Raw genomic sequence first — 26526 nt, 5'->3', positions numbered from 1 at the left:
AAGCTCCCGTTATTGTGGTGGCTCATGGGACGGATGGAACGTAAACGAAGTAGTACCGAGAAAAGCTATACTTTGCCTCGACGGCCGCTTGATTGACAAGTTGATACTATGGCGATGGCGAGAGCATAATAAAAGGTTCAAGCCGTGGCCTACATGTTCGGGAATTACAAGTGGAACGACTGAACTACGATCGTAACTAAACGTAGGGGAGAAGCTGAGGAGTGTCATGGGACGGAAAATCCGTATGGATTGAATATTAATATATACAAAAAAAAACATTATCATCATCGTCATCGTCGTCATCGTCATCGTCGTCACCTTCATCGTCATCCTCCCTTAGGGGTCGGACTAAGCGTGTATGTGTAAGCGAATGCCCATTGAATCGAATCATTCGTGGTATCAAGGATAGGTAGTAACTCACGGGGGGCGGCACCAACGCAGCGGGGCCAGGCGGGGACGGCGCACGACGAACGACCGCGGAGGCGGGAACCGGCACAACCTCAGCCACAGAAACGAGCGCGACGAGCGCGGGGACGGGCGCGCGGACGGGCGCGGGGACGGTGGTTGATGGCACCGAGGCACTGGCGGATGGAGCACTTGGCGCTGGGAGCGCCAAGCGGGCAGCTTCGGCATGGCGTTGTTCGGTTCTCTTCTGCCGATCACGACGGGCCTTAGCCTTCGATCTGCCTCCCGCGGGCTTCTGAACACGGTTCTATCAATTGTTTGTTAGATCATGCAACAAAGAATGCTTTGATGAGATGACATACGGGCACACCGGCGTTGCCAAGTAAAATGGCGCCAACATTCGCACCACTATCAATGTTCAGAGTCGTCCCACCTGGAAGGACAAAACTGAGTCCTCCCAGGTGCTGGTCAAGGCCACCGTCTTGACCGAGACCAGCGCGGGCACCAGAGCCACCAAGTGCCTGGATAACAGATATAAGTTTGGAACCGAACAAGAGAGGGCATAGGAGTGACTGCTTACCTGGTTGTTGTTGTTGTTGTTGCTGTTGCTGCTGCTGTTAGGGCCAGCATTGCCCTTATTCTTCTTCTTGTTCTTGCCCATGATGGGCAAGCGGGCGGGCGGTTGCTGTGTATGTGTGAGAAAGTGAGAGAGGAGAGGAGAAGAAGAGACGAAGAGAGAAAGAGAGCGCGCAAGCGCGCACGACAGTGAATGTCAACAAGGTCTATAGACTATAGTCGTGGGAGATCGCTCCTTCCCTCGATGCTAATTGGTCTGCTGGCCAGGCTGTCATTTGTCCGATCCTCGATGTTGATTGGCCACAGCTGGCCGTTTTCTGATCCTGCGTTGCCATTGGCTCCCTCCATGGCTACTCTATAATATGAGGCTCCGCGACGCCATCAGTGAAGCTATCCTATCCTTCCAAATTCCCTGATCCTGACAGTTCAGGGTACTAGATGCAAGCATGAGTAGGATACCAAGTAGCAGAATGTCGGCATCTCTCATCCTGGTTATTTCTAGAAACACCGGGCTGATTGGGGCCATGTAGCGCTGTAACAAGAATTCTTCATACATTTGACTAGAGATGTTCTTGGTGAATAGCACTCTTCTACTTGGTCTTACCAGCCATTACTCTCACCACTGCCTATCCTCACCCCCCTCTACTCAATTCTTGCCCCTCCCCCTTCCCACTTCCCACTTCTTGTCATCTCACCCATTCTGAAACACCGCATCTCTCACTTGTTTTTACCAATCCCCCATCGTACTTCTTCCCTGTTGTTTCACCTTTTCTGTTTCCCTACACCTCCCTCTCGGCCTCACTTCGTTATCTCGACTTATCACCAGCATCCTGACAGTGTCTCACAGCAAACGCCATGGAGCCTGCCACAGAATTCCCCCTGTTCGGGCAGTGCGTCATGGAAATCCCGACCGCCGAAGAACGCAAGGCCGCCGACAAATATCTCCTATTGTTGGAAGCCTTCCAAACTTCACTCGAGACCCGTAAGTCTTTTCAGTTTTTCACTCACCCCGCCCATAAAAATACTAAACCATTGTCAGGGACACCAACTGAGTGGGACTTTGCCCCCGACTTTGCCGAGATGGCTCAGCGAGATCTCGCGGCCTGGGAGCAGCTAGGCGTCCAACGCTTGCCTCAGTTTGTTCAGCCAAGTGGCGATATCAAGTCCCCTCTCGCCCTACACCTTCTCAATCCCACCTTTCATGTCGCAGATGCGCAAAGCATCGTCACCGATGACCCTACCAACGCGACGATTAGTGAGCTGAACTTGGTTGGTCTATCATCCAAACATTGTTTCATGTTTGATGAGATTTCTCGCCGAGACCGAACCGATGATTGCCTTCACTTCTACACGGAAGACATACGACACATCCACAAAGATTTCATTCGGAAGCTCCGAGGAAATATGTCTGCTGTGGTCGAAATTTGTTTCGGGAGGATGTCTTCAAAGCCGTCCAACAAGCCTCTCATCTGGTGCAATTTCCCTTATGGGGAAAGTTTAAGCCTGTCCGACTCTGGCTTGAGTTAGACGATTCGGAGTCAATCCTCAAGCGGTTTGTTATCCATGCCTACCATCCGTCGTTCTTTTTTCGGTCTAGTCGGCTGAAGAAATCCGGTCCGTCTTTTGATGACGCTTACAGAAAGCCTCAGCAGCTCATGATATCCATGGCGGTCCAACTTGCTGGGCTGAGCCAGCGGATCAACATCAAGCCTCACCTTCTTGGCGATCGCCATCGTTCGAAAGCTGATATTCAACTGACCACGGACCAAGATTTGGCAAAGAAAGAGAACCTCCTGGCAGCACTCAATGCATTCAAGGTAGCATTCCCAGCGAAGTTCAAGCGATGGGAGCTCAAGGCATCTTGCAACCAGAGTGCAAAAAATGCGCTCCTTGATCTGGAACGCAGTCTCTCTGAACCACCAGTTCCCATGCAGACACATCGTACCGGGCCATTATCAGTCGAGGAACAGGTATGTAGCACCCATCACCTATACCTGGACTTGACCCAATAAAGCTGATGAATTCTTAGACACTCCGCATCAATGCAAGGGAGGAAAGCTTACACGCTCTCGCTGAGTCATTTCAATCTTTGAAAGAAGATATATTATCTCCTTTCGATCCCGAAATCATCATGGAAGACAGCCAACATAGCGATGACTATGTAAGCTCTGATGCCTTCGATTTTGATAGCATACCAGCTGCACTCCGGACATGGCTTGCGCTTCAAGACGGCCTCAAGATTCAAGGTCAGCCATTGAACAGCCGTGAGTCACTCGAGTTGGTATTTTCCCTTCTTCACAGAAGCCCCGATCCTCACATCAAACAAATTCCTGCTGGGTTTCTTGCTTCATCGGTCGCAATATCTTACGTTCGAAAGATGATGCAGCCTCAATCACAAAGCAAGAAAGATAAATTTATTCCAGCGGAACCTGGGCAAGTGGTACGATTCAAGTGCAATGGATGTAACCAGCCTGCTCTGGATAATGCTTTTGCATTTGTCCCTGTGGAATCTCCACATCGCTGTGTGACCGAGGTCCTTGAATATGGGCTAGCTAATAGCGACTTTGGTTGTGGGAGAGGCGGCTGTCAAAGATGTCGATCCTTGAGCCCTGTTCAGCCCAAAGAACACCGCTTTGCTCACATGTTTCGAGTAGGCAAGGACCTAAAGAACTGTGCTCAAACCGTTCTCATACGATGTAAAGGCTCAGGTGTCGACAACGAGAAAATAGCATGCGGACGTGAAAAGCCCTATGAAACTCCAAGGTGGACAATCCACTCACCCCCCTCGGTTCCTGATACCTCGAATTAGGTGTCAGTGCGATGGTAAAGACCACTACTTTGAGCCTGTGGACAAGACGATCAAGACCATCTCGTATCGTGAACTTGAGAAAATATGGAATGGGTTTGCAAAGGTGGGCTGCAACTTAGCCGACTACCCGAAGATAGCCGACTACATCTTTGAGACCAAATCGACAGTAAGCTACAAAGTACGTCACAAGCTCTTGATCAAGGAGAAAAAGGCTCGTGCTGAACCTGGAAAAACGATCTGACTTCATGTGTGTGACCGTGTGATGATCCTGATTTGGATTGAGGGTAGGGTGCCAGCGGCCATTGTTTTTTCGGACCTGGAGAATAGGGGGATTTGTTCCGCCACACGCCCGGGCGAGAACGGCTCCGGAATGCTGTTCAGACGAGAATACAAGTGGGAAAGAAGCTCCTTGCCCCGGCCAGATACCATGTATCGCGTTGCACGAGGCTCGCAATGCCGCCGAATTCTGGAGGGTCCTTGAGCTGGTAGTCAGGCAGCTCGCAGATCAATGTCGCTAGTGGGGTATTAAATGTCAAATAGTACGAGAGTCTGAGCTACCGAAATAATCACAGAGATATCTCCATTCGTGACCCAAAGCCACATACCAACCATGGTGCTTTCTGTAAGAACTATTACACCTGCCTCTTCCGCATAAATGTCTGGCTCAGTCACGCCTCACGATCCTACACTGGCTGCCCTGCCTACCGTCTCTGTTTCTTTTTCTCGCCCCACCCCAGCCCACCTCGCCCACTGACGTATCGGAGGTCATCGAAGAGCCTAGATTCGATGAAAAGCGAGATCAAAAGGTGGTAACATTCGACTGAAATACTAAGCATAAAGAGGATAAACAAGAGGAAGCGGATACACGACTAGATACAAGTATGTCTGTGGGTGTCAAGAGGTAACTATCCCAAAGCAACAAACATGTAATTTTTCAAACTCAGAAACGATTTCAATATCGCTGGTTCCAGAAAATAGCAAGTCGGGTACATGGAGATCTCCTCAATAATGTTCCTAGGACATGTCGACTTCTCCGAACGAGTGGAGATCCACGTAGGTCAAGGCGAAGTTGGACCGATTGCGGAAAACGGAAGCCAAAGCTTTATCGGTGCAGAGATAATTGTTGATGCATCGCACCGTTGTCAAACTGTGGCAGTTGTCATGCCACTACGGTCAGGAATTGGCTGTGGCAAAGGATCACCGGCATTACTTTGTCATCGTCAAGCTAGCCCGACTTCCCACCTTTCCAGGGTGTGAAAATGCAAGGCACATTGATCGGATGGGTATGTTATCGTACAGGGCCCGATGAAAAGCTAGTACTCACCGACATGAAAGCACGAGATTGCATTCCTTGCCGATGGGAGGACCCGGGTTTCCATCGTACAAGGTGATTCCTTCTAACGCAAAAGGCGTCGCCAGCGGTGAGAACGTTAACCCCTATTGGAGAAGCAAAGATATCAACATAAGTCCAGTGTTGATATTCCACTCCGGTGCATCCATGTATTCGTCACCGATTTTGTCCCTTGGAATCTTAACCCATTTGTTCTCGAGTTCGAAAAGGTCGGTCGAAACCAGGTTTTGCTCGTTGCCGGTAATCGAGTCCGTTCCATTAGAACCGAATCATAATTCCAATCTGAGCCTGCATTCTGCACTCCCATTTCGGACTTCAATCCAACGATAGTACCTAGAAGAGGCATGGGCTTCTGATCCCGTGCCAGGTGTGCGAGCTGGTGAGGTGGGCATAGAGAAGGGAGCAGGGGTAGAGTCCGTCGGTACGAGAAGCGGGTGGATCTATTACTTTGCTAGATCATGTAACACAGAAGCTTTGATGAGATGACATACGTCGGCGCTTTGATGTTGCCAAGAAAAACCCGGAAATCGGTCGTCGGCGAGGGGGTCGAACTAAGTGTGTAAGTGTAAGTAAAACAACCATAGGATTATCTATTGCATGAACAGTGAATGATCACACCGGGCAGAGGTCAGAAGTCTCCTTGACAGACGCACGCAGGGCCACGGTGACGTGCGGCAGCGAGACGCTGGTGGACGGTGCACTTCGCGAGCAGAAATGTCCCCTGGAAATTCCGTTTGGCCCGTTTACGGCGGGACTTTGAGCTATCCACCGTGTGCTTCTGAGCACGGTCGGTCAATCTATCAATCTGTTAGATTATGCAAAAGGGAACATCTTGACAAGATGACATACGATAGTGTTGATGCTGGATGACATTACCGGGGATGTCGCCAATAATGAGGGTGTCAAAATGTCCACCAACTAGAAGCATGATGTTCAGCTTTTCTGGAGGCAAATTGAGGGGGGTATGAATCAAGAAGAGCGGAGAAAGGGGGAATTGCAATGAAGTGTATTGTGTAAGAGAGAGTGCAGACATGAAGACATGCTGACTAACAATAGGCATATGTTCATACTATTACCAGCACAGTCACACTCTTCTTAGTGACTCCTGTATTAAGCAAGATCGACAGGTGGCTAATCTCAAGCTCACGCATGTACTAGAACTTTTCCATATTCTTGCCATCATTAGAGCAAGCTTGCTGATTCTGATTCTAGGTATGAGCCCATCCGATTCCGCGCCATTGTCAAATACGAGTTGCCGGCGTCTTTGCACCAGGAGCACCCGTGATCGAACTGTGTGAGTAACTCGATGGCTGCTCTATTCTTGGCCATGTCATCATCTATGCCGCTCCTTCGACTCGCCCATTTTTACATGCCCAGGTGCGCGGAAGGATTCATGGGACCCGAGAAGCCCATCACAACAGCCGCTATAGGCACCATCACGACCACTAAAAAGAGCTGCTCACACGGCACATTGGGAGTTATAAGTTGAGAGTCGACAGACACACACACACGCACCCTCTCTCCTTTTTTCGGATCATTTTCTCGCGCAATTCGAGTCGCCTTGACCCATGCACTTCGTCTAGTGCCAGCTCCGCCCCAAAGTTACAGCGACCCTTAGTGATGCCTCATTGCTTAATTTGGTTATCCTGACCACGACAACAATTTTCCTTTACTGACTGTCCTATGCGGCAGGGCGCTGCTACGACGTGCATCTAACCGCGCTATTCCACCGGCAAGGGCGAGACCCCCAACAGCATGAAGCTCGGGCGAAATACTTTCGAGAGACGCGCTGATCTATCACCGGCGACCATTCTATCGATAAATTTGATATCAAGGCAATGGGTTGGGGACAGCCGGGGAGCCAGACAAGGATCAACGGGCAAGCAAATAGGCGGATAATATTGGGATGCTGGTCGGCTTTCACAACGAGAGTACAACGAGAGTTGAACCCTTGAGAACAGTCTAGGCCGGCGGTTCAAGTTGCTCATCGGACATTACGTCCTCGTCGTGTTCCCGTTCACGCTTAACGATATGCTGCAGACGATACCAGGAGGTATCCTTCAAATCCCGAGGCGTCAAATAGACAGCTCTTTCAAAGTGTGTGGTGAGCAAAAGGTCCATGCCAGTGCCAACAATAGTTGCCAGCATCTTTGTACCTGGAGTGCCGCTGAGCGAGGTCTGTGTAGAGTAACTCTGTGACTGAACAAGCTGATCACCGAGGGCTTCCGGAGAGGTCTATACAATAATTTGTTAGATCATGAAATAAGGAAAGCGTTAAGATGACATACTGGCACGTAGCCGTGCGAAAAATGACTGGCGGCATTTTCGAGGATTGTTCCAACGGACATGTCCTCCACAGTCCTGGTCATGACCAGCGCGGGCATAGAAAACGGTGTGTCTGGATCATAGGCACTGTGGGGCCAAACTTGTTGCTGATTTCATCGAGACCAAGCCGGTTCGAAAAGGTCGGTCGAAGTCAAGTTGTGCGTATTAGTCTTGTTGGTAGCCTCGGCCAGGATGTTTTGGGAGGGACCTCGCACGGTCTGCAGCTCGATCTGCAGTGCCGAATTCTCAGAAAGAAGAAGGTCTCGCTCGTTCTGGAGACCAGTGTTCTTCGAAAGTTGGTCGAAGCTAGGTTGAGTATCTGCTTACCTCAGTGCAGATTTTTTGCTACTCAGAGTAGCAAGTGGGGATTATGAAGGCCAAAGAGGATTTTAGGGATGTTGTTACGATAAATGGTAGTGACATTGGAAGTAAACAACCTAGTTAATGCAGGTGCGACCGCTGCCAATCACCACAGTCAGTGAATTAGCACTGACTCACTGGCAGTACAGAGGTACCCTGGCAGGTACTACTAGTAATAGTTACCAGGCCAGTTGTACCCTAGGATACTAGTACTAGGCTAGTGCTCTAGTATTGGCAGAGGCTGGGGCTACTAGTTCTTTCAAGGTTTCTTCAGTAAATTTATAGAGGTCTATTCTCTATATAAAAATTAGTAATTTATCTAAAGTCATATTTTCTACTCTAAATTTTAAATTAACTGTCTAAAAAACTTGACTTTACAAAGTTTTAAGCATAGAAATTTAATGTGCTCTGTAGATGGAAAATTTCGACTCTGGAGTAAAAAATATGCCTCCACCCAGGATTGAACTGGGGACCCTGTCATATCGCTGTCTGTATACCTCAGGTATGGTTGACGTACGAGTGACATATCATACCACTAGACCATAGAGGCTTTTGATGAAGGGGAATGGTAAGAGATTCAATTAAGACTTCTGCAATTTTATCCTGCCAAGTTTTTTTTAACTGTCTCCGCCTATCCCGCTGCTCTCCTACTAGCATAACAACCTTGGAACATAACTCTTTCCCTCCACCAATTTTGTGCTCTGTGCACTCCGTCATGGATGATCTCCTGATCGCGTGCTGGTCACTGCGATCTCCGACTTCATCTCATGGCCCCCCGCAGCCGCAGAGCTGATGATACTCGTCCAAATTCGGCTCCCCCGCTCAACCGTGACAGAGTCTCCAAAACTGTCTCCGCCAAACCCAAGCGCCGCCCCGGTCGCCCATTCAAATTCCCTCGCAGTGACTCTTCGCAGTCTCAATCCAGTCGATCGCCTCTATCTGCTATATCTGCTCTATCTGCCTCGCCCGCTGGAGCACCACTAATCCGCCGACGCGCTTTGTCCAGGCTCGAAACTGTACCCGTCGAGGTGATTGAGAAGATCTTTCTCTACTCGCTGAATCCCAACCTACCTCGAGCGTCGCCGGTGCTAGCGATCGCTCTTTCACGAGAGCATATTTACAATCTGCTCATTATTCTAGCATTATGGAATGACCCTATGGCCACCGACCCGCTCAGCCCGGCAATGGTTGCTATGCTTACACCGCTGGATGAATATGTGCCCTTGAGTAGGAATGCGCGGGGCAAATTGCAAGACTCGATCTTCCGTTGCCGATGGTGCACAATGCGCCGTGTGCGCGACCAAATCCCCCAAATCGTCAACCTGACGCTGCATCGCTTTTGGATCAATACTGGCTTGGAGATGGACCCGGAGCAGCAGGCCGCCCTTGATCGGTTTATGAAACGAGAAGATATGACCACCCTTTCCTTCACAGCAACGAGTGGGGTAATTGATCGGTTAGCGGATGGAATTAAACTCGAGTGCCCCGGGCAAACTTACGATCAAAGTTGCCTTGCCCTGCGCCCCGGACCGCACGAGTATAAGCTCGTTATCGAACCCAACGTCCTTATCTTCATATCGACGAAAGGGGTTGGTCTAACACTTAGGCCGGCCATTGAGCTTCAGGAGTTCCCCGGCCACCTCATCCGTGGCTCCAGTACCGGTTTCTCGGCCGAGGATGTTGCCTTTCTCGAGCTTTTGCGCCTCTGTTCAAACCACAGACAGTGGGATGACCGCGACTATCCGCGGCATTCGACGTCGACCAAGGTGGATCGTATGGCCTTACACCAGGGAGTGAGGAACGCGATTCGGTCTCAAAACCTAGACGCCCTTACCTCATTACTCAAGATCGATCAGTTTGTCTACGACTTCCAGGTACGCGAGGAGAGCGAGGAAAACGGTCTCCCTTACACAATTCCATCTGATCACTTCGTGACAGTGACCCGTGTGGGTCGCAGTAATCCACGTCTCAACATGGCCTTCTTCGAAACCCTCGTTCGTGCCAGTGCGGAATCTATTCCCACCAATTCCCTCGAAGTTACGCAGTGGACGGTCGATAATATTCACCTTGCCGAACAGAATCCTACGCAGTACCGTGAAACCAATGGCAATTTCGCCCGGTGGCTATCGAACTTCATTCTGCGATTGCCCTTGTTTATTGAGAGAAAGGCTGGATTTTCCCAAACTCTCTTCCGGCATGGGGAACTTGACCTTTCAAAATACGAGGGCCGCCGGTATTTTGAAGAGGTGCTCCAGCCTCGGAATGAGCAAATGCTGTACTGGATGGCCGAGAGCTCGTTCCATCCGGAAGAATTCTGGCTGAAATCGAACAAAGTGCCCAAGCCAGATGTATAATACGATAATGTACACCATCGAACATAGACCTAGACCATAGACTATAGAATCTGTCAATATACCTATACTCAGACCACCCTAGCATTTGGATTTTTACTTGCTACACTCAGTCACAGGTACTCTACTACAGTAGACACCAGTTTAGCGTCGAATTGAGTTCATAATGCATGAACGCACCTGGGCAATCAATAATATTTCGGGTAGCTCGTTGGTCCTGCTGGCAGATCTCTTTTCCAGTGGTCCCGAGGTCTGCATAAACTGTCCCTCCACCTGAGCTCCCGCAGAAACCGCGCATTCCCGCAAGATCCGTCTAGTCCAACAATCTCGAATAACCACAACCCCTACAAATCCCCGACACTTGTCGCGTTATCTTCTGAATACTACTAGATTCCGTCCTCCTAAGCGACCTGTGGTATTAGCATCGACTGAATCTCACAATTTGTCATGGACCGACTCCCCTTTGCAGTCGTGGCCTTCACGAATTTGCTTAGCGTTGGGACAGTCTACGCCTTGTCTACTATCCAAGCGGAAATATCACGTCTCTTCGGAGTATCGAATCAATGGAGCCCTGCACCGTTTGCCGTCACATGCGCAGGGTTATCCCTTGGTGTCGTGAAAAGCGCATCTACGATCAAGAAAAGTGGTGCCTCGACAATTGCGAGGAGAGGGACGATTATTTGGGGAGTCTCTGTCATGGCTGCCGGATACTCCCTGGCCTCCTTGAATATCCCAGCTCTTCTCTTTTCATTCTTTATCGGCGGCATCGGCGTCGGTCTGACATACCTCGCTGTCGCGATTCTTCTCAACCAAAGATTCCCCGACAACAAGCTGACTCGGAGCGCTCTCGGCCCTATCGGTTTCTCGACTGGAGTGGCGGCTTGTTTGACTCTGGATGATATCGCTTCATTTAGTGGACTCAATGAGGTGCAACTTGGTCAGATACTATCTATTGGCGGCGTGACATTCATCGCCGTTTCAACAATCGTTTCATACATGTTGCCAGGGAGCGCTGAGGAAGAGGCTCTCCTTACTCGCGATACAGATACCGATACTATCTCTTCGGAGAGATTCTTCTCCATATTACTCTTTTTCAATGCCTTGCCCGGAATGACAGTATTCGCCGCTCTGCTACCGATTGCCTTCAGGTACGGGCAAAACTCCAGTTGGAACTGGATGCAAATCTTGGCTTGGAGTATGGTCGCACTCGCTGGTGGAGGTATTCTGGCACCATTTATAAGCGCAAAATTTGGTGCACGGAATACGTTTACTTCACTATTCTGCTTACGAGGCATGGTTCTTATCATGTTGTCTCAATGTCGCGAGCCTCTCATGGCAATACTCGCCCTTTGTATTGTTTTGTTTGGCCATGGTGCCGGTTTTAGTATTCTTCCAGGTTTGCTCATGGCCCGCTGTGCTCAAATCACCCAGTTTGCTTATTGTTATGGTCGGATTTTGGTTGCTTGGGGGCTGGCTGGAATTGTTGGGTGTGTTCTTGATGCGATGCTGGTTTCTGTGACCGGAGATGCCACGTCTGTGAGCCTCGTACTTGGCTTGATCACATTGTCTTTTGGCGTGACTCTGTATGTTGTTCCCCGAGTGGGTGCTAGTGTTCTCGCTTAGTAGATCCTATGCCAGCTATTAGTTACTATTAACTATCATTTCTATTTTATGTTTTTGGCCGGTTATTCAAATGACTGAATCCCTTCGTACATCTATGAATCTCACTATATACAACGTTTAATTATTTGCTTGACTTCCAGTAATAACATGAATTTAAAGCCAGTACACCATCGATTCTGAGTCAGAATATTTAAATCATCGTAGATTTTTTAAAATCAGGAACTTGGAGAAACTCGCCGACGCCGGGATTTGCGGGTATTGCGGACAAGGTTGAAAAGGAATTTTCGATCGTGGAGAAACAGCCAATAACCAACATTCTGTATCTGGATTTTGAGTTGCGCCTTCTTATGACAGATGGGTCCTGGTATTCTTATTCCAGAAAATAGATTTTATCCACGGATTCCATTGAATCCAACCTCGAAATATCGACTCAAAATATTGAGTGTCTACTTCTGAGATATGGAATCCCACCTCTCTACGCGTGGTGAAGCCTTCGCGAAAAGAAGCCGGCATTCCTTGGTGTTCTGGAAAATGCCTGGGATCCGCTTCTCAACCCCGAGGGGATTGTGAATCTTGGGCTGGCAGAGAACGTGAGCAATGACGATTCCACCGATATTATGGCTCTCATTAAGGAATTTCGCAGACTCTGATGCACGCCGAAATGAAGGAATTTATGAATTCAAAGGTGCAAATTGCCAATTAGATCCGTTTAGTCGGCACATTACTTATCAAAGCATCTAGATACAAGTTGATTCTCATTCATTGACCTATGGTGACGGCTTTTCCGGGAGCCGAAAATTGAAAGAGGCTATATGCCATTTCTTGAACAAGAATTTTTCTCCTGACACGGCCCTATTACCCTCACATATCACCGTTACGTCTGGTGTGAGTAATGCACTCGAGTGCTCTGCTTGGTCTCTTTTTGACCAAGGAGATCATGTCATGGTGGGACGGCCTTATTTCAACGCCTTTCGGTCAACTTTCAGTGATCGAGCAGGGTAAGATGGTCCCGTTGAATTTATTTTCATGCTTGGAAACTTATTCTTATTCACGCATAGCGTTGGATTATTAGAAGTCGAGTTCGGCAAGGTTGACCCATTTGGTCTCGCTGCAATCGAGAAATATGAAGAAGCACTGTCGACAGCTCGACAGAAAGGTGTCAGAGTGAAAGCACTTCTGTTCTGCTCGCCCCACAATCCTCTTGGTTAGTCCTTGCGTGTTACCAAATATTACCTCGTGGCTAATAGATAGATAGGCCGGTGTTATCCCGAAAATGTCTTGCGAGAATATATGAGATTGTGCGAGAGACACAAGCTTCATCTCATAGGCGACGAGATATATGCTCTCTCTGTTTGGGAGAGTCCCGATCTCCCAGACCCGGTGTCATTCAAATCAATTCTATCGATTAATGCAGCTCAAATTATGGACCCGAGTAGGGTTCATGTTGTCTGGGGCATGAGCAAGGTGAGGTTCTGCGGCCCGGTAAATAATCTAATATACTGACACAAAATGGACAGGACTTTGGGGCGACAGGGTTGCGTATTGGATGTCTGATCAGTCAGTCGAATGGGCGACTTTTGGAAGCAACCGAAGGATTCTCGTAAGCAAAATTCTTTGATCTTTGACCAGTACTACTTGCTGACTCTTACTAGTCTACTGAACTTCCCTTCGAGCTTGGCCGACAGGCTTGCCGCATCCTTGTTGATAAACGACACATTTACGTCGCACTACTTAACAACAAACCGGCATCGTCTCGCTGAAAGCTATGACATTGTCACAAAGTTTTTGAAATATCATCAAATCCCATATCGTCAATCCAATGCTGCCTTCTTCCTTTGGATTCGACTCGGAGCAGCTACAGCCGATAGAAAAGCCACTGATGATGAGATCTTGGCCAAACTTCGGGACCAAAAAGTCTACATAGCTGCAGGGTATGCATATGCAAGCGAAGAAAGTGGCTGGTTCCGCATGGTCTTTGCGCATCCGCGGGATATTCTTGAAGAAGGTCTCAAGCGCATGCTCCAAGCCTTGGCTTCATAGATCAATTCAATGGCAGGTATTTAAGTAGAATATGATCGAGCTGCTGAATACCACTACAATATTACATAGATGCTATTGTGACTTTATATACTAGTAAATACTACTAGAATACTGATTGAATTATATCTTACTCTGTAATACCCCAGAAGGTTTGTTGCTTCATTCTAAGATGGCCTCGATTTCGATGATCAATTCTTAGACTAGCCTTCCCAGAATATGAAAATAAATTCGTATCTTTTAGCTATGAGCATAGAAAGACTCAGATCGAGTCAAGACTACCTCTCTCAACAAATATAGAGACAGTGCAAGTATATACTCACTGTTTACCGCCAAGAGCATCAGTGACATGTGACGTGTGACATCAGTCCCCGCAGTCCCGCTGTGTTTCTCCAACATCCACCTCCACCACCACTGCCCACCATGGTATATAGCTTCACACTTCCTACCACCTCGCCGCTGTCCTTCCAGACATTCATTTCGTCTTCCACACATCCCTCTCTCCCGCAATCCGCGTCCACCGCCCGCCATGCCCTCCGTCTCACCTTGAAAGCGCATAAGCGCCTCCCCGACGGCCCCCGCCAGGATGCCCACCTCCCAACTGTCCTATCCGCCCTCAACGAATATATACCTTACCTATTTGCTATCTCGCACGGCCTGAGAGGTCAGTCCGTTCGGAATGATACCCATGCAGAGGAAATCGACATCACAGTGCGCGCCGAGATCGAGTCCGAGTGGAAACCCACCTTGTCAGCTAGCAGTGCAATCAACATCCGGCCAAATGCGACAACCTCGGGGGCTATCCCTGGCCGCACGCGCAGTGGCCGCATCTCCGGTCGCGGAATCGACTTTGAAATCGCATTCACGCTTACAACTTTGGGTTATGTGCTGAGTCGACTCGCGCGCGCTGGTGTTGTTGAATCTCTCTACGCGTCTACCACACCGACCCCCGAGCAGCGCACCGCGGCAGTCCAAACCGCAACGAAACACTTGCTTCTGGCAAGCTCTGTACATGGTCTCCTTGCAACATCCCCCCTTTTCACCGCGGCCACGGCATCTGCGATCCCGGATCTCAACGCATCTACACAGTCTGCGCTTTCCTCGTTGGCATTGGCCGAAGCTACTCTGCTAGCAGTACTGAAGGACGATGCGCATGTCGCGGCTTGTATTCAGGCTCGCAATCCGAATGATCGGGAATGGATGGTTCGCGCCCGGAGATCCCCAAAGTGCGTGCCTTACTTTTCGCCCGACTCTGCGTTCGCGCGGCAGAGTATGCGGAACAAGCAGCGGCGGGGCTGGGGGCTGTTGGACCTGGATCTGGTAAGTCAGCCCGGGTGGAGGAAGATGTGACTCGTTATGCTGGGGCATTGGGTCGTGTAGCTCGTGCGCGGGCTTGTCGATTCTTTGGCGTGGATGCCGAGCTCGCTGGGAAGACCGGCGAAGGTATTGCATGGCTAAAGGCTGCGAGATCAGCTCTTGGACTACGCGACCAGGGCTCTTCTTCTTCGACGGATGAAGCTGGCAACGCACCTAGCAAAGGTGGGTTCTCCCGGTTAAAACGGGAGTGGACAGAGCGGCGGGAAGAACGGAAGATTGGGAAGGATGCCGGTGGTTCTCGCAGTGCCAAGGGATCTTTGGATCCTGGAGATGATGCGGGCCGTGGCGAAGAAGGAAATGTGATTGACATGCTCGAGACAAAGTGGACGAAAATGAATGATACCGTGGGTTATACTCGTCCAGATCTTCCATTGTTCAGCCACTAACATTATGAACAGATGAATACTCAAACAATCCTTCCATCCGCTCCGCTATTAGCCAACTTACCGTCAGGGCGTGACATCCACACTCCGCCTGCACCCTATACTCCGCCATCCATAGACGCTGATCAACTTCTGCGTATGCGAGCTCCACCGGATGAACATCAAAACTTGCATTTCGCCAGCGAGGACGACAGTGAGGAGGAATCGTCGCCCATGCCAGGCCCACCGGGTGGCTTTCCGGATCGAGCTCAGACTGCCTCTAATGTATATTATTGAGGATTTACATCGCAGTGAATCGAGAGTGGTGTACCTATTTGACGAAACACTTTGGGTTTGAAGCTGCTAGGACTGGCCCGGCTCGAGGAATCCCGACACCGTTTGACTGGTCTACTCGATGGGAACCACCGAATATTCAATGGGGCACCTTCCTCATCGCTTACTTGGTGACCGCACCAGAAGGCCGGACAAGTTGAAGATTCTTCCAAGTCGTCAGGAAGATTCCTGAGATCGAACCCACGCCACAAACAGGAGACAATGCTTCCGCTGGCAAGGGGGAGGGGAGCTATCCTGAGTCCTAGATTCGGAGCTGGGAATATTGTTTGGACGGTACTGCACTCCTTGTCCTCGGCATTTTCCCTACTTCAGAAGAGTTTACCTGGGAATCCTTTGCCCTCTCCTGTTCTATACTTTAATGTTCTACATGATTACGTATTGTGAGATTGGCCAAGGGACTGGAGCTTGTTAGAATTTCATCCTCGCTGAATATGAGTGGAGTTTGATTGATCATCAGAAGATTTCCTGAGCTAAATTTTCAGGGCTACTTAAGGTCCTCGAAGGCTGGTAGAAACTTTTAACAGGATTCAGTTTGGTATCCCATTTCCTTGCCGTCGGCTAAAAGACAGGCAACCAGGTACCTTTACAGCTGAGAGATCGCATCGGTCAGGGCATTGACGAATTCGAGCTGCTCAGCATTCAGCACGAGGGAATCACTGGCCCCGTCCGTGCCGTCCGAAGGGATCATACTGGTAGGAGAGTAGCCGGCGTCATCTTCTTCCACGGCAGCATCTTCCACGGCAGCATCTTCAACGGCAGCATCTTTGGCGTGATCTTCAACTTTATCGTTCGCTGCCTTGTCGCTTCCACCCTCCTCGCTTTCAACCTTGACGCCGACATCCGTATCATCCGAGTCCGAGTCTGAGTCTTCTTGGGTCTGGCCGTTCTCATGCCTCTCCATGAGCCATGAAACGGGGCATTGGTAAGGGCAAGTGTAGCAATAGCAGGTAAGGCGTTCGCCGATTCGGTCCGGGTCAGCAGGGTCGGTTGGTTTGGTGTACAGGCAGTTAGCACAGTTGGGACAAACTGGAAAAGTTAGCATTTATATTTGCAGCTTGAAAGGGTCACCAGGAACGAACATGCGAGGCCCCCTGGAATTCGGACTACACGAGCCATCTTTGAGGATGTATCTCTTTTTTGCGGTGGGATGGGTGTATGGCAGGGAAAGAGGAAGAGGCCTTAGAGGAGAGTGAAAGCCCACGAGTTTGGAGCATCACCAGAAGATGGATGAGTTGGAAGGGGAAAGGCATAGGGGAAAGAGAAGAAGAGAAGAGAAGAGAAGCAGGTGAAGGAAGTGAGGGTAGTGAGGGAACAGAGGAAGGTGCTGGGGAAAGTGAAGAGACCAGAAGTGGAAGGTGCGATTCACTGGGATCCCTACAAACAAAGCATGCCCTAAGTAGTATACTATAGTAGTAGTACTATATAGTAGCCCTGGAGTGTATAGAGTATAGAGTATACATATTGAAACATGCTGATCATTGGATCCAGTCGAGTCACTCGACCAGTGTTGCCCTTGATAAAGAAATTCCACGAATCTCACATCCACAGTCCTCCTTAATTTGTTCAGATGCCTCCATATTAAACAGCAGAACAGAAAAGAGTAAGGTTGCATACAACGAGAACCATCGTCGCTGCAGCTAAGCCACATCGGGGAATCATGAGCATCGCCCACCGCAAGGTCCATAGGAAGTCAAACAAGGGAAGAGAGCGAATATAGGGACTAGAAATGGAGAACTATTGTCATTGATGCCCGACTTGCAATTGTAATACTATACAATAGTGAAACGATAACACAGACAAAAGAGGAATGACCACTCATTCATTCTATGTCTTTAGATTTATTTTGATATTCATATTCATATCCTTCCACAAGGCCAGCCTGTTCAGTTGGTATACTGCTTCTGCAGGGTCTTCGCAATCGTCTGCAATTGGATGTTGCTAGTACCCTCATAGATAGCTCCGATCTTGCTGTCACGGAACATCTTCTCCGCAGTCCCCTCGCGCACAAAGCCCATGCCGCCCATCCACTCGACAGCCGAGCCAGACACGCGACCGGCAACCTGTGAAGCGTACAGCTTGGCCATGGCGGCGTCCTGCACAAAGTCTTGTCCGGCCTCCTTCTTACGGGCAGCGTTGTAGACTAGGGCTCGGGCAGCCGCAATCTCGGTGTAGGCCTGTGCAATCTGGTGCTGCATGCCTTGGAACTCGCCGATCAGTTGGCCGAATTGCTTGCGGTCGTTCCAGACGTAGCTGGGAGGAAATTGGGTGTCAGATGTGAAACATTTAACGTATATTTGTTTTCAAAAAAGGAAAAGGATTGGCTTACCGAGCAGCTTGCTCCCATGCTCCAAGCGCCAGGCCGGTCATCTGGGCGGCAATGCCGATACGTCCCTCGTTAAGAATGTTGATGGCAATCTTGTAACCCTGGCCCTCCTCGCCGAGAAGGTTGGCCTTGGGGATGACAACGTCGTCAAAGTTGAGCACACAGGTACTGCTGGCGCGAATACCGAGCTTCTTCTCCTTTTTGGCAATAGAGAAACCGGGGGTGTCCTTCTCGACGATGAAAGCAGTGATACCCTTGTAGCCGGCGCTGGGGTTCAGGTTGGCGAATACGATGAAGAAACCAGACTCCATGGCGTTGGTGATCCACATCTTGGAGCCGTTGATCTTATATCCGTCGGCGGTCTTCTCCGCCTTGGTCTGTAGGGCAAAGGCATCGGACCCCGAGGCGGGCTCGGAGAGACAGAATGAGCCGACAGTGCCGGAGCTCAGCTTGGGGAGCCAGGTGCGTTGGGCCTGGGCGTCACCATACTTCATGACGACGGTGTTGACCAGGGTGTTGTGGACATCGACCATAACACTAACGCTGGGGTCGATGCGGGCCAGTTCCTCAATGGCGACAATGGCGGAGGTGAAGTTCATACCGGCACCACCGTACTCCTCGGGGATCTCGATACCCATCAGGCCCTGCTCGAAGAGTTGTTCCACCACGGTGGGGTCCATGGTCTCAGCCTCATCCATGTCGCGGACCTTGGGGCCAATCTGTTCTGTAGCAAACTTCTGGACGGCGTCGGCCATCATGGACTCGGTGTCGGAGAGGAGGGTGATGGGGGTGGGGGTGAGGCTGGAGAGGTCAGCCTCTCGCCTGCGGGGGGTGGTCGAGAATGCATAGGAGCTGGAGATTCATCAAAAAGTATGCGATCAGTAGAAGTTTATAGTAATGTGATTTGCGATTGAATGGCGAGTTGAAAGGATAGATACCTCGGTACGGCGGAGCGGGCGATGTGGGCAGATGTCACCAGGCGGGTAGGAAGGGGACGTGACAAAGGGCGCAGAGCGCGAGCGATGGAGGCCATGGCGGGGAATATTGAGAGGGGAGGGGAAGGGAAGGGAAGTAGAAACAAACTTGGAGAAAAAGCAAGAGAGGGAGTATAGAGTATGGAGTGCAGGTGCAGTTAAATGGTAAATCACAAGGAAGAAGCTGGGGATGCTGGAGGGACCTCGGCTATCGGCGGGCAGAGGCGGTGTACGCGGAGTATACAGTAGACTAAAGATAGCCTCGAGTACCCTGGATAAGGTCCTAGATTGTAAATTGAATAATAGATAGGGTTAGAATTGTAGAATAATTCTAGAATACACACCGACTAGGCATGTTTCCATAGTTGAATGTACTGTGTAGTCCTGCCGAGGTATTGTCGGACTACCGCCCACTACGACGAGTATCTCCCACTTCCTGCCCCAGTGGGACTCCCAAAGCTCTATCTGAGATATAACCACAGTATCTGAGTAATAGGATACTCAAGACAATATCTTTGCATGATCCCTTCAGGCTTTGGGAAGTCCAAACTCAGCCATACTTCAGCCACACTTCAGCCGCAACCTCCCAGATCTTCATGATCTTTCAACGGGTAACAAATTTTGGAGAAATAAACTTCTCAAGTCAGGCTTTGTGGCCAAGTGGTAAGGCGCGGGACTCCTAATCCCGAGATCGAGGGTTCGATCCCCTCCAGAGTCGAGTTTTTGTTCGTGCTTTGAGGCCGTGTGGTTGTCAGATTCTGATATCGTAATGATATCGTACTAAATTGCGGGGAAGCCTAGTCACGTGCCGGCTTCCGCCTTGGCGTCGGGCCGGATTTTTACCCAATGCCGGAATCCTGCTTAGTAAGTAGAGCTTAATTTGTTTACTTTTCCACTCTTCTGCCGAAATGAACTCTTGACAAACGCTCTTTAAACCGTACTCTACCGATGGGAGGGAATGATTTCCGAGAAAGCAGATTGGATTGTCACGCGAAGCACTACCTCAAGGACTCTTAACCCCCAACCACCACTTATTGCACCCGGATCAAATTTTTAATCCCCTCTCCCCTCCTGGTCATCTCCCACGCTTCAGGTGCCTGCTCAAATGGAACAATTCTACTAATCAATGATTTGACCTTCACCCGGCCGGAGCTCAGCAACCCGAGGGCTACTTCATAGTCGCCCGGTCCATATCGCCACGCCGTCTTCAAGACCGTCTCCTTCTCACACATATTCAAGATGGGTACTCTCAGATCCGGTTTGCCGAGTCCGATTTGAACCACCACTCCTCCAGGTCCCGAGACATAAATCCCCGTCTGGACCGAAGACTCTACTCCGTACATTCCAGAACCACATCTACCCCTTCACCCAGATCCAGCTCATTCTTCATTCGCTCTGCTTCTTCCTCTGGTTGTGACTTGACATCTGGCATGAATGTCTGACATCCCACAAAGTCTCGTGCAAATTCCAGCTTTGTTGGGTTGATATCAGAAATAAAGACCTCCTTCGCCCCAAAGGCCTTGGCCGTCGCTGCTGCCAGCAGACCGATTGTCCCCGATCCCTGAACCAGGACCGTCTGCCCCGGAGCGAGATCAGCTAGACGAGCCCCGTGAACTGCTACACTCAATGGCTCGATGAGAACGCCCTCCTCTAGCGATATTGTCTCGGGAATACGATACACGAAATCCTCGGGCGTGCGGAAGAGACGCGTTAAGGTACCGTGGTTTCCCGGCGGGTCGGCGGCGAACTGCATCTGCGGACAGAGATTATACTTCCCTGCCTTACATTGTTTACATCTCCGACAGGAGAATCCGGGCTCAATAGTGACGTGATCTCCAGGGACGACTTTCGTCACTGCTGTCCCGATGGAGTGTACAACCCCTGATGCCTCGTGGCCCATGACCAGCGGTTCTTCGTCCGAGACCATCCGGATCACACCGCCGTGAGCCCAGAAGTGAGCCTTTTGCAAGTTAGCAACAAGGATCTTTTCGGGAGGGCTCACTGTTGGATTGACCAAGAGTGTCTAGAGTCCACTTACATCGCTTCCACAGACACCCACATATGCGATGCGGACTAGAATATCATGCGGATCTTCGAGGGTGGGAATCTTGCGGTTCTCAAATCGAGCCTTGCCAGGGCCATACAGCAGGCATGACAGATTATCCTGTTTATCTGGTCAGCCATGGTATTATTGCTTAGACGAGATGATAAGAAGAACAGACAGTTTCGGTCATTTGGAGCATCCAGCACTGAAATTTGACAGATGAATATGATAGAATTGAACTTGGAATCCGAATCTCGATATTTAAAGGGTGCTGTAGTAGCACCCTATTTAAATACTTGATCCCCTCCCATAAATTTGAATCAATCACCCGCTACAAGCTTCGCGTAGGTGGCTTCTGTTTAGATCTGTCGGCGTGGTGTCGCCCGAAGGGATCTCGGACATTCCTCAACTGTTCTCTATATTTTATACGTCACTGCTGTACTCCGTACATAGAATTATGTTTGATCATCGTATACGTATACCCCGCTCTTCGATTGGCCCCGCAATATTACTATCGATAGGATCCAGAATCGTCTTTTCGGCGCACTGTCGACCGACGGAGCACAGAACAGAACACCGTGGCAGAGCACTGTGACATGCTAAAGTAGATTGGATCCATTGTATTGACTATCTTGTAATTCGCTATTTTCTAACTTCAACCTGTATACACGGTTTAATCATTGGACATCTTCTAACAGTACAGTGCGTGACTGTGCCTGTCGTATACTAACCGGCTGACTAATACAGCTTCCCCTTTGGGATTCCCGTGAACTTCTCCAACTTTCCCCAATGTGAAATCCTCCAGGTTGCACTCATTTCATCGGTGGTTTAGACATCATGTGCAAAGCATGGGCTGGGAGGATCTCCACCTGGATGGCTCAAGGTATCTCGGTCAAATCTATACCTCCATCACGATGGGGTTGTCTGCCAGCATCATCAATATGGTCAAGGCCCTCCTCGACATATACATCTCCGAGTCTATCACCCTCACTGTCGACCCCGCGAAACATGGCCACATCCACCCAGAAGCGTCTTCATATAATGCCATCCAATGATATCAAACAAGATGATAATTTCAACCAGGAAGTCTTCAACCAATCCCTCGCCCTATCGCGCAGTCGTCTGAATGAATCCACCGAAATCCAATGCATGCTCTTCCGCCTGGGGGACTCACTTGAGCCTTCTCATCAAAGTTTGACCAAGGCCCAAATCGCCGAGGACTATGATCTGGATGGGCGAGATTTGCGAAACATTGATCTTGTCTCCGCGGGCTTTCCCCATCTCCTGGTCCGCCCGAATACCATCTTCATCAGTTTTTTCAGTTTACGGCTTCTGGTCAAATCGGATCAAGTGCTACTAGTCCTCCTGGAGCCAGAAGACAACGAAGTTCGCATTCAAGATGTTCTATTGAAAGATTTACGAAGCAGGCTACAGGGCAACCCTGAGTTCGGGCTCAGCCTCTCCGGCAAGCTGCCATTCGAGCACCGGGTCCTCGACGCAGCACTCGCGGCTGTCATCGCGACACTGGAGGCGGAAAATGTTTTGATTAGACGCGATGCCGAGCAGAGTCTGTCCGCTTCTCAACAGGAAGATTCCGTTCATTCCGCTCTCCGAAGGCTTCGACACCATGGAAAGAGACTGGTCAATACAGAGTCGCGTGCTCGTCAAGTGCGCTCGGCTTTACAAGAGGTCCTCGGTAATGATGAGGACATGGCGATGATGTATTTATCCGATCGCAAAGCCGGCCACGCGCATCTATCGGCCGATCATCAAGAGGTGGAGTATCTGCTGGAGGCCTATTATAAAAACGCGGATGCAATTGCGGAATCCGCCAACGCCTTGATTGGCGACGTGAATCGGACGGTAGACACAATCCAGTCTGTTCTCGATATTCGGCGGAATGAAATTATGATCTTCGAGGCTCAGCTGGAAATCTGGATGTTGGGGTTTGCCGTGTCTACCTTTGTGGCTGGCCTCTTTGGAATGAACGTGATCAACTCCTTTGAGGAGAGCGTCCCTGCCTTTGGGGTCCTGGTATCGGGATGCATGCTCAGCACTATATTGATCGGTCGGTATGGCATTAGGAAGCTGAAAAAGTTCCGTAGACCTCAGCTTTAATGCCGAGCAATGCGAGGATTGACAGTCCGAATTTTATCTACCGAGGGAATCGCCAACGCTATATTTCAACCTCCGCTCAGCCTCCGGACCCCGAAGGCTCAGATATCGCGAATCCCAATCAGGCAGTCCCGCTATTTATGGCCAATAGGAGACTCTCCACCTCCCACATGAAACTGGCCTAGTGGAGACGGGATGAGGGGAAATGGGGGCCATCGGTAGATTAGCGTGGACCCCCGATGTCACGGGAAAGCCTGGCGCGTTATTTTTGGGCCAGGAAAGGAAATGACCCTTTTCAATCTCGATCGCAGTTGGCATCGACTATGACCCTGTTCCTGGTGCTGTTCGCCCTTGTCGTCGGCACAATCGCGCGATCTCAGACAGCGGGCGGCCTGAGCAACATCAAGAACGTGGTGGTTTTGGTTCAGGAGAATCTGTCATTCGACCATTTCTTTGGCGGGCTCACATACGATGCTGATATTGATGGCGTCTTGAAACGCCCCTTCTGCAACCCGGCCAATGTGTCACAGTTGCGCTCCGACAAAATCTGCGCCCAAAACACGGCGCAGAACATCGCCTCCGAAGATCCTAACCATAGCATCGCTGGTGGTAATATGCAAATTTTTGGAACCTATCACCCGTTAATCGAGTCGCAATCCTGGATGGATGGGTTCATCACCGAACAACGAGCCTCTTATGAGACAGACGATCTGACACGCGCAGCCGAGGTCATCAACTATTTTACCCCTGACCACATCCCCGTCTTCAACGCGATCGCAGAAAACTACGTCCTCTTCGACCGATGGTTCGCCGCTGTCCCGGGACCGACGAATCCAAACCGTGCCTACTTGACCTCTGGCACCTCGTATGGCCATGGAATGAATGACGATGCTTTCAATCGATCCGGCCTCCCACAAACATCTATCTTCGAACAGCTTTCGGACAAGGGAATCACATGGGCCAACTACGAGAACTCGACCAAATCAAACCCCTCCTTCCTACCAGACGCCCTATTCTACCAGTGGACAGCCAAGTCGAACACCGCCCGGTCGAACATACGCCCTATCGAACAATTCTATAAAGATGCCGAAGCTGGGACTCTTCCTGCATTCACTTGGATCAACCCGGAGTGTTGCAATTATATGTCAATGCATCCTCCCTCTCCGATAAACATGGGCGAGAACTTTGTGAAGGGTATATACGAGGCTATACGGGGCTCTCCGCAGTGGAACGACACGCTCTTCATTTTGACATTTGACGAACATGGAGGATTCGCCGACCACGTTCCTCCTCCCTCAGACATACCACCAGGCGACAGTCTGACTTATACCGAGACGGCCCCAGATGGAAGCCCATACGTGTTCCACTTTGATCGCCTAGGTATCCGCGTCCCGACCATGCTCATTTCGCCCTGGGTCAGCAAGGGGCTAGTTCAAAATAAGCCCGCAGATGGTCTCGCCGAATTTACCCACACCTCCATTTTGAAATTTCTATCCGAACTCTGGGGGCTTGAGAGCCTCACCCCCCGCGTGGAATGGTCACCATCGTTCGGTGATCTGATCACCTCCGAATTTCGTGATGATACCCCGGAAAAGCTACCAGCCCCAGCGGACTTTTAAAGATACCCCGTTTGAATTAGAAGGAGGATGGTCTTCCGACAAAACGATTATTTAATTTTTCACCCTCGGGTAACTGGGATTCATTTAGAGATGCGTTAGCTGTAGATTTAGAATTGTGCTAACTAAAGCTATATTCTCGGACCTCGTGCATGGTCTTCCAAGGCTACGACTCAAGGTATCGCTAGTAGTAATCTAAATCCAAATCCCATGGAGACTGCCACATGGACTAAAGGAGATGTCCTGGGCCCAACTACGGAGGCTGGATGAATGGTCGGCAAAAGGAAGAGCTCGAAGGCAATCGATTTGCTAGTACGAGATGGTCTAGTATTTCTGACTGGAGGGAGTTGATCATCGTATATATTATTTCCACGTCCGGGACATTTCCTGACCATATCCAATGAGTACGAGAGCATAATAGAGGTGTGATCGGCATTCTTCCGGTCCAGTTATACAATAGGGAAATATTTTTCGGAGCTTCTCGCTTTTCACGCGGCTTCTTGGTTGCTAGACAAAAATGGTCAGCTAACCCGACCGAGTAGTATAACCCCGTCATACTTGCCTCGTGAAGGCAGATTACTGCCAGTGGTGGCTATCGCCAAAGAGACCTAGATTCAAATTTATGCTGCAAAATAAAACAAGCCCAGGTGTGGTTTTGACATGAGCCATCACAAAAGGGACTCGTTCCACCGGCACTCCGGCTTTCTATGACCCGACGCGAATCCGCGTATAGGCTAAAGCTGGATTATCGACTTGGACTACATCCAGGTAAATTGCTATGAAATTACAGTCTATCAATTTCTTGGTGAGTAGTTTTTGAATCCCGGGTAATATGGGGTAGGCATTGGTTCTCTTTAATTTGTTTGGCTAGAACAACTAGTTACCTGGAAATTACAAAGCCTAGTTCCACCCGGAACAGAACCTTCCATAGTAGTATATAGCATAGAAATAATTTAATTAAATAAACATTGCCCCATGCTTCACATCGAGTAAAGTTAAAGAAGAGCCCGGAAGAAGGGATGGACAAGGAAGTTGAGACACATTATCTGTCTCAGAAAATAAACCTGACGTTGCGGTTTTATGAACGCTGGAATAATCAAGGTACTCGCTTTATCTATAAGTTAAAGTAGTTCGTAAAAGCCCGATAGATGCAGATTTTCCATTTTCTGAACAGAATTTTGATATATAAGGATAGGGAAGGCCAGGATTGAAGTGAAAATTGCCCAGGTGCAGGCGAAAAATCCGTATACTGATTGGATCTAGGGCATATTGGCAATGAACGGGCATTCAGCGTAGCTAAACCCCCCCCTCCTTTATCCAAAGAGGAGAATATTAATAACTCGGCAAATAACTGTCCGGAAGCTTTCACTAAGCGGTTGGCTATTACAAATTTAGCACTTTCTGTGATTTGTGCGACCAACGTTAGTCCCAATCCACTTCGTACTAACATCATAGGTCATTATGCGGACCGGAAATGACGAGTCTGTTGACTGCTGCCAATGAATTGTCTGGATATCTGATCAA

At 49.6% G+C, this 26526-nt stretch overlaps 13 protein-coding genes across 13 annotated transcripts; 7 read left to right on the top strand and 6 right to left on the bottom strand.

The window, feature by feature from the left end:
• Positions 1 to 336: 336 nt before the first annotated feature.
• N7509_001494 (uncharacterized protein) lies at positions 337 to 1066 on the bottom strand (the record flags this gene model as incomplete). The annotated part of the gene is made up of 4 exons (XM_056626131.1): positions 337 to 348; positions 422 to 712; positions 768 to 926; positions 986 to 1066. The coding sequence occupies 4 exons, from the start codon at positions 1064 to 1066 to the stop codon at positions 337 to 339; spliced, it is 543 nt and encodes a 180-aa protein (XP_056491926.1).
• Positions 1067 to 1836: 770 nt separating this feature from the next.
• On the top strand, positions 1837 to 4031 carry N7509_001493 (uncharacterized protein; the record flags this gene model as incomplete). Its single annotated transcript, XM_056626130.1, has 5 exons — positions 1837 to 1963; positions 2021 to 2236; positions 2509 to 2951; positions 3011 to 3421; positions 3711 to 4031. 5 exons carry the CDS (start codon positions 1837 to 1839, stop codon positions 4029 to 4031), a joined length of 1518 nt encoding a protein of 505 aa, XP_056491925.1.
• A 773-nt stretch (positions 4032 to 4804) lies between these two features.
• Positions 4805 to 6069, bottom strand: N7509_001492 (uncharacterized protein; the record flags this gene model as incomplete). The annotated part of the gene is made up of 6 exons (XM_056626129.1): positions 4805 to 4937; positions 5115 to 5227; positions 5302 to 5581; positions 5633 to 5692; positions 5795 to 5938; positions 5987 to 6069. The coding sequence occupies 6 exons, from the start codon at positions 6067 to 6069 to the stop codon at positions 4805 to 4807; spliced, it is 813 nt and encodes a 270-aa protein (XP_056491924.1).
• A 1034-nt stretch (positions 6070 to 7103) lies between these two features.
• Positions 7104 to 7525, bottom strand: N7509_001491 (uncharacterized protein; the record flags this gene model as incomplete). The annotated part of the gene is made up of 2 exons (XM_056626128.1): positions 7104 to 7376; positions 7430 to 7525. The coding sequence occupies 2 exons, from the start codon at positions 7523 to 7525 to the stop codon at positions 7104 to 7106; spliced, it is 369 nt and encodes a 122-aa protein (XP_056491923.1).
• A 1068-nt stretch (positions 7526 to 8593) lies between these two features.
• Positions 8594 to 10180, top strand: N7509_001490 (uncharacterized protein; the record flags this gene model as incomplete). The annotated part of the gene is made up of 1 exon (XM_056626127.1): positions 8594 to 10180. The coding sequence occupies one exon, from the start codon at positions 8594 to 8596 to the stop codon at positions 10178 to 10180; it is 1587 nt and encodes a 528-aa protein (XP_056491922.1).
• Positions 10181 to 10624: 444 nt separating this feature from the next.
• On the top strand, positions 10625 to 11800 carry N7509_001489 (Major facilitator superfamily domain general substrate transporter; the record flags this gene model as incomplete). Its single annotated transcript, XM_056626126.1, has 1 exon — positions 10625 to 11800. One exon carries the CDS (start codon positions 10625 to 10627, stop codon positions 11798 to 11800), a length of 1176 nt encoding a protein of 391 aa, XP_056491921.1.
• Positions 11801 to 12692: 892 nt separating this feature from the next.
• N7509_001488 (aspartate aminotransferase) lies at positions 12693 to 13840 on the top strand (the record flags this gene model as incomplete). Its single annotated transcript, XM_056626125.1, has 5 exons — positions 12693 to 12798; positions 12873 to 13004; positions 13128 to 13264; positions 13318 to 13400; positions 13453 to 13840. The coding sequence occupies 5 exons, from the start codon at positions 12693 to 12695 to the stop codon at positions 13838 to 13840; spliced, it is 846 nt and encodes a 281-aa protein (XP_056491920.1).
• A 420-nt stretch (positions 13841 to 14260) lies between these two features.
• N7509_001487 (pH-signaling protein PalC) lies at positions 14261 to 15873 on the top strand (the record flags this gene model as incomplete). The annotated part of the gene is made up of 3 exons (XM_056626124.1): positions 14261 to 15107; positions 15167 to 15558; positions 15613 to 15873. The coding sequence occupies 3 exons, from the start codon at positions 14261 to 14263 to the stop codon at positions 15871 to 15873; spliced, it is 1500 nt and encodes a 499-aa protein (XP_056491919.1).
• A 640-nt stretch (positions 15874 to 16513) lies between these two features.
• N7509_001486 (uncharacterized protein) lies at positions 16514 to 17046 on the bottom strand (the record flags this gene model as incomplete). The annotated part of the gene is made up of 2 exons (XM_056626123.1): positions 16514 to 16956; positions 17010 to 17046. The coding sequence occupies 2 exons, from the start codon at positions 17044 to 17046 to the stop codon at positions 16514 to 16516; spliced, it is 480 nt and encodes a 159-aa protein (XP_056491918.1).
• Positions 17047 to 17813: 767 nt separating this feature from the next.
• On the bottom strand, positions 17814 to 19286 carry N7509_001485 (acyl-CoA dehydrogenase; the record flags this gene model as incomplete). The annotated part of the gene is made up of 3 exons (XM_056626122.1): positions 17814 to 18180; positions 18257 to 19105; positions 19192 to 19286. 3 exons carry the CDS (start codon positions 19284 to 19286, stop codon positions 17814 to 17816), a joined length of 1311 nt encoding a protein of 436 aa, XP_056491917.1.
• A 1271-nt stretch (positions 19287 to 20557) lies between these two features.
• Positions 20558 to 21461, bottom strand: N7509_001484 (GroES-like protein; the record flags this gene model as incomplete). Its single annotated transcript, XM_056626121.1, has 3 exons — positions 20558 to 21187; positions 21266 to 21391; positions 21450 to 21461. The coding sequence occupies 3 exons, from the start codon at positions 21459 to 21461 to the stop codon at positions 20558 to 20560; spliced, it is 768 nt and encodes a 255-aa protein (XP_056491916.1).
• Positions 21462 to 22279: 818 nt separating this feature from the next.
• Positions 22280 to 23389, top strand: N7509_001483 (CorA family magnesium transporter; the record flags this gene model as incomplete). The annotated part of the gene is made up of 1 exon (XM_056626120.1): positions 22280 to 23389. One exon carries the CDS (start codon positions 22280 to 22282, stop codon positions 23387 to 23389), a length of 1110 nt encoding a protein of 369 aa, XP_056491915.1.
• A 320-nt stretch (positions 23390 to 23709) lies between these two features.
• N7509_001482 (putative phosphatidylglycerol specific phospholipase) lies at positions 23710 to 25005 on the top strand (the record flags this gene model as incomplete). The annotated part of the gene is made up of 1 exon (XM_056626119.1): positions 23710 to 25005. One exon carries the CDS (start codon positions 23710 to 23712, stop codon positions 25003 to 25005), a length of 1296 nt encoding a protein of 431 aa, XP_056491914.1.
• Between the last annotated feature and the right edge of the window lie 1521 nt (positions 25006 to 26526).

Source organism: Penicillium cosmopolitanum (genome assembly GCF_028827165.1).
Source record: "Penicillium cosmopolitanum strain IBT 29677 chromosome Unknown utg000004l:1.0-4361866.0:1.0-4365735.0, whole genome shotgun sequence".
Classification (NCBI taxonomy): Eukaryota; Fungi; Ascomycota; class Eurotiomycetes; order Eurotiales; family Aspergillaceae; genus Penicillium; species Penicillium cosmopolitanum.
The sequence above is the reverse complement of the archived record's forward strand: the minus strand, read 5'-3'. Positions and strand labels throughout refer to the sequence as shown.